General features: G+C 52.1%; 1 protein-coding gene across 1 annotated transcript in view; it reads right to left on the bottom strand.

Moving 5' to 3' along the window:
• ELK3 (ETS transcription factor ELK3) overlaps positions 1 to 14,150 on the bottom strand; it is a 65,566-nt gene that overhangs the window by 5,815 nt on the left and 45,601 nt on the right. The window contains exons 3-4 of the mRNA XM_037067855.1: positions 12,096 to 12,875; positions 1,952 to 2,074 (exon numbers count right to left, since the gene is read on the bottom strand). Coding sequence (XP_036923750.1) covers positions 1,952 to 2,074; positions 12,096 to 12,875 — 903 coding nt within the window. The remainder of the gene's footprint in view (positions 1 to 1,951; positions 2,075 to 12,095; positions 12,876 to 14,150) is intronic.

Here is a 14,150-nt window from a genome sequence, read left to right as displayed (position 1 = left end):
TCAGCAACTCTGGGGTGGGGCCCAGCACTCCGTTCTAACACCCCTTCCACCACTTCTGTTGCATGCTAACTTTGAGAATCACTCGTTCACAGTCGTGACTGAAGAGGATGTACACATCTCCCTACCCGCCCCAAGCTCCAGACAGCGAGATGACGTACAGAACCACTGTGGACTTGCACCACTGTCACCGTAGGGATTAATGGGCTAGAAAAGGTTTAGTATCCAAGGCAAGGTATGCCAAAGAACTCCGAAGTAACAGTTCTCCACGGCTTCCTTGGGAGGTCCCTGAGTCCTGCAGCAATCGGGTGGCACAATGCCCAGTCAGGAGGGAAGGGAGCATCCATTCATTACTCACAAGTATCTCCTGACCCCTACGTTAGAATCGGTTTGGGGTAGCAGTGTGGTCCCTACTCCATGCAGCGTAATGGACAGACGCACCACGCAACTCAGCTCCACTCGGGAGCTCTAATGCCACAATACTGCTGCTCCGACCTGGAGACTTTCAGGAAATAAGGTCTTATGGCTCCCCATCAAAAAACTGCAAATCTAAAATTTTACTAAATCCCCTTGCTCACTGCTTTTTGCTTGCTTTTTCTAGTTCTTGTTTCCCTGCCTGAATTACAATGGTTATGAATCAACATGTTGGCTGTGCACAAACAGCTCAGTCTCTTGAGATGGGAAGAAGGGCCAGGGAGAGAAACCTGATTACCCCAGGAATACAGTGACATCGTGACACCCTATCTCCACCCCACTAGGAAACCAGAGAAGCAAGATGGCAATCAAAACCTCCTTAGCACCCCCACCCTTCCTCAAACGAGACCCTGAGTCCCACCATGTACAGTTCCTTGCTCTGTGGAGGTGCAAATGTTAACCCTGACAAGCAAGATGACTGACAAAAAGCATGGAGACCTGAACTCTTTAACCCTTTCTTAGACATTTCTAGACAAACTTACGTATCCATTCAGTCCATCAAAGATAATTACTGAGCATCATTTGTGTACCAAGCAATGTGCTATATGCCGGAGGCACACCACAGTCAACCAGAGGCGGTTCCGGCCTCTTGAGGGCCCAGTCTAGTGGGGGAGATTGCTGGACGGAACAGGCCATCGTAATACAACGTGGTAAGTGCTAGATGCAACAGGATCGAACAAAGTACAGCTTGAGTGGTGTGAGCCCCACAGGGGGGGCAGGGGTGGGACACCGGGTGGGAGACAGAGGAGGCTAGAATTAGGTCAAGAGGGAGCTGTCACCCGATCCAGCTTCGCTTCAAGCCTGTCCCTAGGTAGGATCCTTTCTGTCCTACCCTCGCATATTCAGACGATAATGTCTTGGGGTCAGGAACAGTCGAAAAGGAACTAGTGATTTGCACTTGATAGGAAATGATGCTACCTGCAAGATCCTAGTGTGTGAGTGAATCATGACTGTGCTTACACAGTACAGGGAGCTCTGCCAGATCGAGCTGCTAAGACTTAGTTTTTAACCAAATGCCTTGGGTACTCCTTTTTTTGTTACAGACCAAGGTGAACTTCATTATATATCATACAGATAACGTCTATCGTAGTAAAGAAAGATTGTTCGCCATTTTTAAGTCATGTCACCATTGACTAATACATTAATATTTTTAAAGTCTTATGAGACTTTTATAAAATACGATTTTTATAAAGTTTTGCCTTTTCCTTGATAAATACCCAGTTTTCATAGTCAATGAAAATTCTGGAACATCTTAAGAAGGAGTTGTTCCACGGGTGGGCACCTGCCGGGAGTACTCCATTTTTGCCCCACTGAAAATGCCTGGCTTTGAAGGCTGCCTTCGGTGTGCCGCCCCATTACCGTAAACTCCCTTGGGAAACCTAACACCTTAACCAAACACAGGGCGGAACCCACAGTCACCGGTGCAGGATCCCCTGGGGAACACATCCCTTAGAAAGTTCATTGTTTAGCAGTGGCTCACCTGGAACAGCGTGTTTGGCCCTTGCAGCCGGGCAGGACTCAGTGGAGCAACTGGACTGAGGCTGCTCCAGAAATGTATGCTGGAGAGCAGCGGACTCGGGGTCAGGAGCAGTCCATTTGGTGTCTGGCAAAGAAAGCACACAGACAGTTTTCGACAGGTTTTAGCGCCCGACTGCAGCGACGATCAGCAGCGTGGCTAGGTGCGCCGCCTGTGAACCCAGTAACAGCCTCACCATCTTAAGAAAATCTGACGACTCTACTTTCTGCAAGGCTGAGAGCACTGTTTCATTGTAATTTTCTTTAATGTTGATTGTGTTAGCAATTTTTAAAAGAAGAGAAGCACAGACAAGTTATCTTCCCTTGAACATTCTCGTGGAAATCTCAAGTCTGTAGAAACTTCTGACCTGATGATATCTTCAGTGTGCCCCCCACCCCGCTTAGATGAAACAAGATTTGGTGTGCCACAAAACGATTTGGTGTGCCACAAAACGGGATCCCATTTCAGGGCTTGGCTTTTTCCTGTCTACATTTTCCTAGTTTCCTATAGTGGACACCCATTACTTGGGTTACAAACACAAGCATGTTTTCAAAAGAGCCTCCCAAGCTTCATTTGCCCCTCTCCATGGCCCTTTAACGCTCCAGGGTTTGCTGCTAAAATACCCTGTAGCAGCTTCTTCAAAAGCTCTGAACTAGGTTTTCCAGATTTCACTCCGGATGTGGGGCTGATGAGAATTCATCTCCCTGGCAATGGTCTGAAGGGGGGAAAAAACAAATCCTTTCTTGTCAGATTGGGCGTAAAGCCAAAACTCAGGGTTTCCCAGGAGGATGCCAAGGACCGCATTTGCCTGCACACACTCAGCAGGAGTCCTGGCCTGCAAGCCGGCTAGAGGGCAGGAGAAACAGCCCGCCCCAGCTGGCGAGTCTGCACGGCTTTCAGCAAAGGCACACTCCCTTGCCCAGGGCGGTTTTGCCCCTGCGGTGACTGGGAGGAGCTCCTTGGTGGTTTTGTGACATCAGTAGGTGCTTTGTGGAAGAAGGACCACAGTTCAGATTGCATCACGCAGGATGTGACCGTGTTCCTTCTCCCGAGAATCCACCTAGGCAGCTCTGTTAATCATTGAAGAGCATTTGACTTAAACACAGCTTGAAAGTTCTGCTCTGCTCAGAGGAATGGAGACAAACATCCAAAGGTTCTCAAACTGGGAAGATGCCGAAAGGCAAACTAATTTATACCTAATTATTTTGAGTGTCTGGCTACACAGAACTTCTACATGTTGAATGACTTATCAGGTTACTAAGATAAATACCTGTTTCGGATAAGCCTCCCATTTGTTCTAATCGAAGGCAATTTCACAAGTGTGCCCTGGCCTAATGGTTAAGACCTAACAGTTCTGCCCAACCAACTGAGCCAATGGTGTGGCTCAGTTGGCTGGGTGTCGTCCCACAAGGCAAAGGTCACTGGTTTGATTCCTGGTCAGCACACATGCCTGGGGCACGGGTTCAGTACCTGGTTGGTGTGCATATGGCAACCAGTCGATGTTTCTCTTCCTCTTTCTTTCTCCTTCCCTTCCCCTCTCTCTAAAAATAAAATCTTTGAAGAAAACACTGAACAGTTCAGCACGGGCTCTGCCAGTTTCAGAACCACTACTTCCTAGCTGGGCAACGGCTCTATGCCTCAGCTTCCTACTCCCTAAAATGAGGAGGAAAGATGCCTACGTTAATGGGATTATTGGGGAGATCAGACAAGATGACCTGGGCAAAGCTCTTACTATGTACCTGGCCCAGCAAATGCTCAGCAAGTGTTGAAGATGGTCATCACTAGTAACTCATTAGAAGTCGACCTGACACACTAAATGCATCCCACCTGTTCATGGCAGACACTCTCAACTGTAGGTAGAGAAGTACTTAATGTTCTGAGACAGACAAACTAGTCTGGGCAGCTGGTACTTGAAGGCTCCTCCTGGTCCTGTAAGGCTCGGGTGACCCAAGAACTAGTATTTGCATGGTATACAAGTCCGGTTCCAACCACAGCCACGTCAACGTGTCACAACCAGTGTGTTGAGAGCCTCCTCCTTTACCCACCAGCAGAGATCTGAAGCTCCGAAGAGATGCAGCTTCTGAACAACAAAACCTGGCTAGCTTTCTCTCATCCATGGCCATGAATGTACACCCATTCTTTTTCCATCCTCTGGGCTATATACAGAGCGTAGCATTTATGTTTTCATAATCTAAAACTTGTACCCGTGTCTGGATTTGAGAGGTTTTTCTAAGGGATACGAGATGCATTCAGAAGACAGGAGCCCTCTGTTTCTCATGCTTCATGTTTGAAATGCCTTTCATCATAATATATGCAAATGAATACCCTGGAGTGACTTCATCCGCTCCTCTCCCTCCCATCTCTGACCTCCCGGAAGGTCCTGTGGCCTTCCAGAAAGAACTGTTCGGGTGCTCTTTCAAGGAACGTTTTTACAAAGCCTGCCCTGGGTTACCTCAGGTTCAGTGACGGCTTTCAGAGCATCTCTCCACAGCTCCTGGAATCAGGCAGGGAGGGCTGAGCCTAAGGACTAGAAGCTAATGAAAGAACCAACAGCAAAACACACTCACTTCCTCTCCCACGTGTCTTTTGAATGACAGGGAGCCCCTGATCCTGGAAGATGCCAGGCAGGGAGATGCCTTAAGGCCCCAGGGCAACCAGCCTTCACTTTCCAGGGGAAAAACCCCCTTCCAGGGTCTCATTCTCATCCATCCTCCCCGCTTAGCTCTTCCACTTAATAGTGAGTCTCCCAAAAAGCTCACACATCTGAGCTATACCCTGGTGCGCTGGTGCCCAGCCACACGGTGCCTGAGTGCCTCTGACCTCCTCCCCCCACCCACCCCTGCCTCTGCTGCCCGTCAAAGTGCCACCAGCTCAGAGGAGACTGTCCTGCTCTCCCTTCAACCAGATGCTGCTTCCCTATTTTCTGAGTCCCTGGAACACTTTACAAACACCTTTTTAAAAGCATGTCCTGCCTCGTGGTATGGTAGTAATTTGCATATTTTTATTATGCCTCTGTCTGTAACCTTTAAGATACTGCCCTTGCTCATCTTGGTTCCTCCTGTGGCTCACAGCTCCTAACTACTGGATGAGCTGAAGCGATCAGCAACTCGAGGTGTACCCCCTCGCTTCTCACCGGGAATGCCCCCCACGCTCAAACGTGAAGGTACCACCTTCTTTCCAAATGCAGTGTTTGACTATCAAAATGCCACCACTTAACTGTCCACTCAGGAAATACTGCACATAGTATGTGTCATGTGCCACAGATGCAGTACAACCCAGCAGCCCAGTCACCAGGATGCAGAGTGCCTTCTGCTTGCCACAGGCCCTGGGCATGATCTGTGGATCCTTCCTTGAACTCATTCCTCGTTATTCTACTCCTGCTGAGTAAGTACAGCCTCCTTAGCCACAGTTCTGGGTTCCCCTATAACCTGGTTTCAGACACTCCCTAATGTCCTTATGTGAACCGCCCCCCGACACGCTCGATATGTCCCGAACTTACCTAACAGACATGGAGACCCGCAGGTCCTCGGCCAACCAGTTCTGGAGCAGAATTCACTCCAGAACTCCCCTACCGCCCAGCCCATAGCTCCCTGGGCTAGACCCACTCCACAGGCGAACTCACCCGTTTCCATGGTTGTAACCACACCGCACACACTGGCGACTCCCTAACGTTATCTCCAGCCCCACACTCCGCAACTGCAGTTGCAGCTGGATGTTTCCCCCTGACTCCACATGGGCCCAACTGAATGTGCAACCTTCCCCTGGGAACGTATTCTTCCTCCCAGGCTCCTCAGACTCAAGTGCGGGTTCTGCCCTACCAGCTCCACACCCGGTCGGTCACCAAGTCCTACCACTGGCATTCCCTTTGTGTCCCTCAGACCCGTCACGTTGGCCCCATCCCACTGTCACAACCTTCGATCCTCATCGTTCCTCACCTGGAATATCATAATAGTAGCCCAGCCGGCCCCAGCCTCTCTGCCGCCTAGCCGGAATCATCAGGGTGACTTCTAAAACACAATCTGGACTATGTCACTCGTGCCCTGTCTTCCTTTATCTTTAAAATGTATCTTTACATTTTAAAGATAACCCCCCTCACTTCCTAGGCTCCTGTACTAAGCCACTGCACATCTTCATGCCTTGGCTCCAACTCTAAGTCTGCCTACAACGCCCCCTTCCCTCATCCGCCAGGTAACTTGCTACAATCCCTCAGCACCCTGCCCACATGTGTTCCCCCCTCCACAAAGCTCTCCCAGCTCCCTTCCCCCACCCCAGCACAGTCACCACCTTCCTCCTCAGCATTCCTTTCCGCCTGTGTATTCCTTCTGCACCCCATCGGGGACACTGGTTCACCCACCCTCAGGGAAGTTACTGCGGTCAGGATGATCTAATTATCTAATTCACGGTTGTAATCCCAGCTCCGCTCCTGCAGCTAACACTATAGTGCCCGACCCGTGTTCGTGGGACTGGACTAAACGAGCTTCCCCCTTCTACTCCTGAGGTGCTTCTCTTACTGTGCACGTGGCCCTTACGGGTGCTGTCCGGCCTGTGGGTTTACCTTGTCACAGCAAGGTCCCATGGTCCTAAAAATAGATGCTTTGACTTCTGGTGTTCTCTCTGTGGCTTCAAATCATGCTCAGTAATTATTTGTTGACAGTCTAGTAGGAATTTTTGTTTCCTGTGACTTCCACCTCCAGCAGCTGTTCCTTTCCCATCAAAACCAGACTGAACTCCTTAGCCAGTGGTTGGGGCCTCTGAAACACCACCCTAACTTACGTGCCGCCCCTTACCCATCGCCTCCTGGACAGCAGCTGTGCACCCCTGAGAGCAGCACCTGTGTCTGTCGTGCTCGCCTCTGTACGCCCAGGTGCCTCACAAATGGGGGGGGTGGTTAGCAGGGGTTATTCAGCACCTATTTCCCAAACGAGTTAACTAACAGTAGCTGTGCCTCCGTGGACCGACGCAATGGGACAGGCCAATGCTGCTGAGCCGCGTGGCAAGAGCATTTGCCGAGGACTGGGTCCAGGGCTCTGCGGAGCCGGTAGGTCGTAAAGGAGAGAAAACAAGGCTGTCCGTTTAACTGTCCATTGTACCAACACACATCTCTAGTCTGAGTCTCCCCCAGAGGCCAACAGAACCCACGACAGTGACACTTAGGGGTTCCACAATACCCACAAGTGAAGGGTGATAGTGAATCCCTAGAAACTTGCCAAGTTCAAATAAAAACATGGTCTTTAAGGCCTTTAAAAGAGAAGCAGAATCACACAGATGTGTGTATGGTACTGGATATGCTGACCTTCAGGGAACAAAACAGAGAATTCCCGAGAGGTCCAGGGCAGGTCCAATACGTGGCAGGAGAAACAGAGGAATGAGGGTGGGGGTGGGGAGGAGGCTGGAGAACCATGAAGGATCAACAGAAAAGGCAGAGGAGGAGGGAGAGGAGATGGTCCCAGGGTGGGAGGAGGGAGCCCAGAGCTGGGACAAGAAGGATCCTGCAACAGGAGTGTTGAGTCACTCAAAACTGCCAGCGACGCCATCTGATGCCAAGCTCCCAGAAGGACAACCTTGTCACTCAAGGCGCAGAGTGGAGAAAGCTGCTGGCGGAGCAGGGGAGGTGTTGAGAGTAAGACAGAGAAAAGAGCAAACTTCATTCCCTCTGTGATAATGGCAAGAGAGACAGTAAGACAGGAAGCCCACCCCCCAACTGGGATGGGGTGCAGTATACCCTGATTGCTCCTCAACACACCTCCGTTTTCCTCAATTCTCACCTTAGGGGTTTGGCTCAAAGTTGTTACATTTAGTTGACTAGGAAGTGCAGGAAGGAGGTTTCAGCATTTCAGTCCTCAAACGGTCTCCACTCAGGTAGTGCTAAGCCAAGGCTGCTGCTACCAGAAACAGCCCGAGGCAGCGTGCTCACACTCGGATGGCGAGTTCATGCTGCAGTGCCTGTGCACACCTGAGTCGGGCACCTTAAACACCACGCGAGAGGTTAACAAGGGTCTGGCACAAAAGCCTCTGGTTCTGAACGAACTTTGGTAAAAGTTGAGGAGGGAGAGAGCGAACGGGAGAGACACAGGGAAGGAAGAGGGACCGACAACACACGGTGCAGAAGACAGGATCAGAAGTTCCAGCCCCACCGTCCAGGCTGCCACGGCACCTGGCTAGGACCCAGCGGGTGTCACATCCTAGCGTCTGCCCTGTCTCAATTCCGCAGCCCCTGCCATCAGAGACAACACCCTTGCTCTTCGAGCAGCCGTCCAACATGACCTTGATGGCAGTTGTTACCCTTGGCAGCTAAACTCCAGCTTTCCCACTCGGTACCCAGCTGGCTCTGTAGTCCCACTTTCCGGTTCCTCACAGGCCAGGTCTGAGGGGCCTTTGGGCATCTTTGTGTCTGTCTGCACTAGTAATCGGGCTTCCCAAAAACTCACCAACGAGACTCACCTCAACACATGTCTTACAGGGCCCACCACAAGTATGTTTGATGGGAGCGGCTGATGATTTTCCCACATGTCATTTTGCAGATGAAATGTCAAATCTGAATGTGGGCTTATCCAAGGTATGTGGCTCAGTAAGGTCCCCAGAGGGCACCGCGTCCACCCGGTCGTGCCAAGACTCTGCTCACCCGCCCTTCCTCCTCCCATGTTTCTAGCTGGAAAATGACTATGCATTATTCTTGGAATAAATAAGTAAAATGTAAAAAAACAGTTCTTGGAATGAACTAAATTCTTGGGAATTTCATTTTCAGGGTATGAAGTTATTCCAGCCCGGTTTCCACATCTTCTAAGGCCACCCGTTAAGAAAAGTTGACAGGAGGTTCCCACAGGCAGCCAGGCTTACGTGCAAACGCAGTCACGCGGAGTGCTCTGCACAAGGAGCCACGTTTCTGTGACACGTGACACAGGGTGACACGGGTGCCAGGCAGGGGGTGGGGGGGGGACCAGAGCTGTAGGAGTGAGCCGCTGCCCCTGGGAGAAGCGCTCCGAGCCCCTGCAGTGGGAGGGGGCCCCCAGAGCCGACCTGGGAGCAAAGGGAAGTCTGACTCTTGTCCCCTGGGGGCGATTTCAGGCCCGCCCCCCCCACGGCTTTCCGCAGTGTGGCGGTCTCCTCAGAAAGCCGGTGCAGTGTCCGCTGGAGGGAGACCGTGAGTGGGTCGGGCTCGGGGGCACACGCAGCCATTCCTGGGGAATGAATCTCAGGATCTGAATCCTACACTGACTCAGGGTCTGCCCTAAACCCTCAGGATCAAACCCCACTAAGTGTGTGACTGATCACAGCCATGCAGCTGAAACTGATACAAAATAATATTGGATGTAAGCTGTCGTTAGATGAAACTGCATGATCATCCTGTCTGACCTCAGGGGGCCCACCGGTGAACACCCTCAGTGCTTGGGTCCTGCCCTCTCTCTGCTCTCTCTGGTTTCTCCCTCACTGCTTCTCTCCCTCCCCATCAGCCACCCTTGGCCACCTACCCCTGTGCCAGGTGCAGAGGGGACACTGCTAGAAGGTAAGGGCATCTCAAGTCCTGACAGTGTACCATCTCCCGGAGGCAGATGTAGGTGCCCCTTGCCTCCTTTGAGCCTCTTCGGAGCATCGTGTAGTGTGCTTTCTTCTCACCCCACCCCTGTCCAAAGGCCCTCTCTCAGCCCAGGCCCCCACCTCCCCTCCCCTGTCCTGGGTCCACACCCTGCCCTTTGCCTCCCTCCTTCGGGAAGCCCTGGTCCCCTCTCTGGGACTCCTGCCACTAACGCACACTTCACAGTGTGAACCCACACAGGATGGCTGAGGACCATTCACTCCCATCTGCCCAAGGCACCGGTTACCTGGCTTTCCTAGGCTTTCCCCTCCCTGCTTTTAGGCCCGTTCTAGCAGGCTCTGAGATTTGCATCCGTTCATCTGCATCCACCCTTTGTCCCCATCTCACACCAAAGTCCCCCCTCCTCTCCCCATCCCTGCCACACAGCACTTAGTCCCACTGAGCAGAGCCACCCTAAATGCGCTGAGTCCAGGTCCAAACCCACAGAGCTCACCCGAGCTGATTCCCTCCTGCACAACTGCAGGGCTGGCAGCCGTCCCAGTCGGCTCAGAGACAGTGAAGCAGGCTCTTGGGAAAGCAGATACTGAAATCAGAGTTGGCCTGGCCTGGCGTGAGACCTCGCTAAACCTTACGCGGCAAACACAAAGCTGGCCAGGGAAGGGGATCTTTAGACCGTCCGCCCGGCCCCGCTTCTCGTGTTACTGTCCGGAGGCATTTACTCGGCAGTCCTTAGTCCCTGGACAATTCGTTCGGCTGACACCAAATCCCCGGGCCACCAACTTGTGGGGGAAAGCCACAGAGAGGAAAACAGCCAAGAGCTGCTTTCGGCTGCTTTGCAGACTTATGACCAAGGACAGCCAGGCGTTTCCCCAGTGAGTAGCAATGCCCAGAGCATTTTCCTTAAGAGCATGGATTCTGGAGAAGAAACACTGGGATCAAATTCGTTTCTACCACCTATTAGCTGTGCGACCTTGGGCCAACTTGAGCACCTTGAGTTACTTTAGCACTGTGCCTCACTGACCCCAGCTGGAAAAAGGGAGCAGTAACAATATGTACTTCATGGAGCTAAGACATAACCAAGGGAATGCAGAGTGCTGGCCATACAGAGAAACCTCAACAGACACCAGTGCTGTACATCACGGCGGAGAGCACAGACACAGGAGCAGCCGCGGGCTCCTCCTCCTCCAGCACCCCCCTCCCTGGTACACGCAGCTCCCTGACAACAACCCCTGCCAGTTGTCGCTAGCTCTCTCACCACGCCGCTCATCCCACTGAATCCTCACAACAATCCATTTCACAGGCATGGAAACAGGCTCAGAGATCAAGTGCCCAGTCGCATTCTACCAAACGGAATAGCCAGGAACTGAATCCAGGTCTGTGACCCCAAAGGCAATGAGCTTAACGCCGCCACCAAAATGCATCCAGTTGTCCAGAGGGGACACAACAGGGTTTCCCAAACACGTGCTTGCCTGTTTGCCCTGTAACTGCCAGCTGGACCAGACGGAGCATCTGAATGTAACATGTAAAGAAAAAGGCTGCCGCCCAGGCTGGTGGGGCTCAGTTGGTTAGAGCGTCATCCCGGGAACCGCAAGATCACAGGTTCAATTCCCAGTCAGGGAACATACCCAAGTCGTGGGTTCGATTCCTGGTCGGGTCAGGCACATGCCTGGATGGCGGGTTCAGTCCCCGGTGGGGTGTATCAGAGAGGCAACCAAATCGATGTTTCTCTCTCACATCAATGTTTCTCTCCCTCTTTCTCCCCCCATTCCTCTCTCCCTAAAAAAGCAATGAAAAAAAAATGTCCTCAGGTGAGGAAAGAAGGAAGGAAGGAAGGAAGGAAGGAAGGAAGGAAGGAAGGAGGAAAGGAAGGAAGGAAGGGACGGTGGGAGGGAGGGAGGGAGGGAGGGAGGGAGGGAGGGAGGGAGGGAGGGAGGGAAAGAGAGAGAAAGAAAAGGCTACCTTCTCGTTTAATAGCACTGAGGACTTCCATGCTCCCTAAGTTTGCTTTCCTCTCTTGAGCTGACTGGGACCTGGGCTTCCTCACAGGAGTGCTGTTTCGACTGAAGCATCTCTCCTCATGTTTGGTGGGACCGTTATGGTCCTTAGAGCTATTTCTTACTAGGGACAACAGGGCAACACAGCCCACACTGACAACTGCAAAGCCTGCATCAGTTAACACCTATTTTCTTATTAACAGAAAACAAATGGCTACTTATCAAGTTTCCCACCAGAGAGAACTGGAAAATTCCATAAAGCCCAAATGCCTTCTGAAACGCCACTGGGCACCCCCCCGCACTCCCAGCCTTCCCTAGGAAATCACTGGGTCTGCTCAGATGGTCAGTGTGCATGTGCCATCCTTTCAGGCCTTCAGGCCACTAAAAGCCAGAAACTAACCCAGCATCCCACTGCAGCCAATATCCTGCCTTTCCACTTGTGGACACCTGGGTCTGGGGGCGGAAGAGTAACCTCCCTTCCCATTCCCACAGAGACTTTGCTACACCGGCCCTCGCAATCACAGAAGGAAGGTGTTCTGGCAGCAATCCCTTCTTCTCTCTGTCTGGGTGCAGCTCTTACCTGTGCAGTGAAGAAGGCTGGGGTGAGGGAGCCTGAGGGCAGGGCGGGGCTGTTGAGGGCGATGGAGCCGAGGTCGGTGCCCGAGAGCACCAGTGGAGGCGCAGAGATTTCCAAGCCTTTGGGCTTTTTGGCCTTTGGGGGAAGAGATGGAGACCTGGTCTTGGAGCCTGATGACAGGTTCAAGGGCTCTAGGGAATCCGAGTCATGGCAGGCGGCCTCCAGGAAGAGGCTTCTGTGTTCAGAAGGGAGGGGCGAGTTGGGGGACAGGGACGGGGACCGAGAGGAGGAGGGCGAGGCCGACGAAATGCTGGCGGCATTCGGCAACATTAAAGAGGAGATCTTGGCTGAGACGGAGGAGGCCAGGAAGGCCTCGGAGGTGGAAGGCAAGGACACCACGGGCCTGCTGACGTGCTTGTCGGTTTTATTGGTCACAAACCTGATGACAGTCCTGACTTCTTCCACGGGAGGGCTGTCCTCCGGCGGCTCCTCCAGCTTCTCCGTCTTGATGGCCTTGAAGGCTTCCGGTGGGTTCTGCAGGGAATTAATGGTGAAGGACGAGTACAGGCCTGAGTGGATGTATTCGTTGCGGCTGGTGCCTTTGAGGGCTGACAAGCCGTGCCTGTGCGCCTCTCGGCCCTCGGGGGGCGCCTTGCAGTCCCGATCCTGCAGCAGAAGGCTCTCCCGGCTGATCTCCATGGCGTGAGGGTCCATTTTCAGGATCTCCGGGAAAGAGACAAACTTGTACACAAACTTCTGCCCGATCACCTTCTTGATGATGTTCTGTGGATGACACAAAAGGAGACATGGAAAAAAATCAGTGCACCGGAGAAACCGAGGCCCAGCTGCGTTCAAAGGGGAACTTGTGCTGGCCAAGGCACCAGATCATTCCTGAGTCACACAGCTTGGCTGCGGGGTAGCAGAAAGAGGACTAAAGCTGGAGGCAGAGTGAAGACTGGCGTTCTGGTTCTGCCGACCACAGAGGATGTGATCTTCAGCAAATTGTCATTTTTAGTTGCCTCACCTGTCAAGTGAGCATTATCATTGTACCGAATAATGTCAGAGCTGCTATTTATGAAGCACTTACTAGACAGTGGCATTGGTGCACACATCTCATATAATCTGTACAAGAATCCTAAGAGGGAGGTATTATGAAACTCCCATTTTAACACTCAGGATAGTGAGCTTAAGAGCTCTTAAATAACCCACACAGCCACGTGGTGGGTGAGTGGTAGAGACAGCATTTCCTTAACCATAATGCAGTATTGTCTTACCTACCTCTGGGACCTGTGAGAATTCAATGAAATAATAATGGGAAAGCGTTCTGTGAGCTGGAGGGCATTATAGCAACGTAAGTTATTATCACCAAACCCCACAATGTTTTCTTAAATCCTGCAGCCGTTTTTTTTCCTGTTTTAATTCTCTGCCAAGACAGCCACTGGAGGAAAGCGAACCGTCTGCTTTGGTATTTACGGCACTCGTGCAGCAGTTTAAGTTGCTAGCATCCACTTCTGGCTCTTCGGTGCACGGCTCCCGTCCTCCAACAGGAGGATTTGCACGAAAACCAATAATCACTGCAAAAATTTCCTGCCCCTCTGGGAGAACGGGCTTCATACTAAAGGCTGTCTATGGTGCTTACATCAGCACTTTAGCCAGCAGCTCTCAAAGGCTCAGGGGCGCCCCCGAGGGGCTCAGAGGGACAAAGACCATCTCCCTGCACCACAAGGAGCTGGCAGCGCCATCCTGTGGGAAGGGCCTCAGAAGGTTTCCTCACAACGTGTCCCTCCTAACCCTGGGTGTGGATGAAGATTTTAAAAAATCACTTGGGGGGAAAAGAGCTGTAGAAGGTGCTCCCACTGAGTGGCTACGCTGTCCCGGACGCAGCAGCGCCCAAGCTCTCACCCACCCTCACACTAACCGGCTTGGCGGTTTCATCCTTACGATGTCAGCGGAGGGATAGGGAGTAATCTGCCCAAGAACCACTCACTAAGCTCCACGCATCGGAAAGCATAAGTTTTTTCACAGTTCCACACAAATTTGGGGGGGGGAGAGACTTAA

Source organism: Sturnira hondurensis, unplaced genomic scaffold (genome assembly GCF_014824575.4).
Source record: "Sturnira hondurensis isolate 20B ecotype Veracruz unplaced genomic scaffold, ASM1482457v3 Scaffold0017436, whole genome shotgun sequence".
In the NCBI taxonomy this organism is placed as follows: Eukaryota; Metazoa; Chordata; class Mammalia; order Chiroptera; family Phyllostomidae; genus Sturnira; species Sturnira hondurensis.
This window is presented reverse-complemented; position numbering and strand designations above follow the sequence as displayed.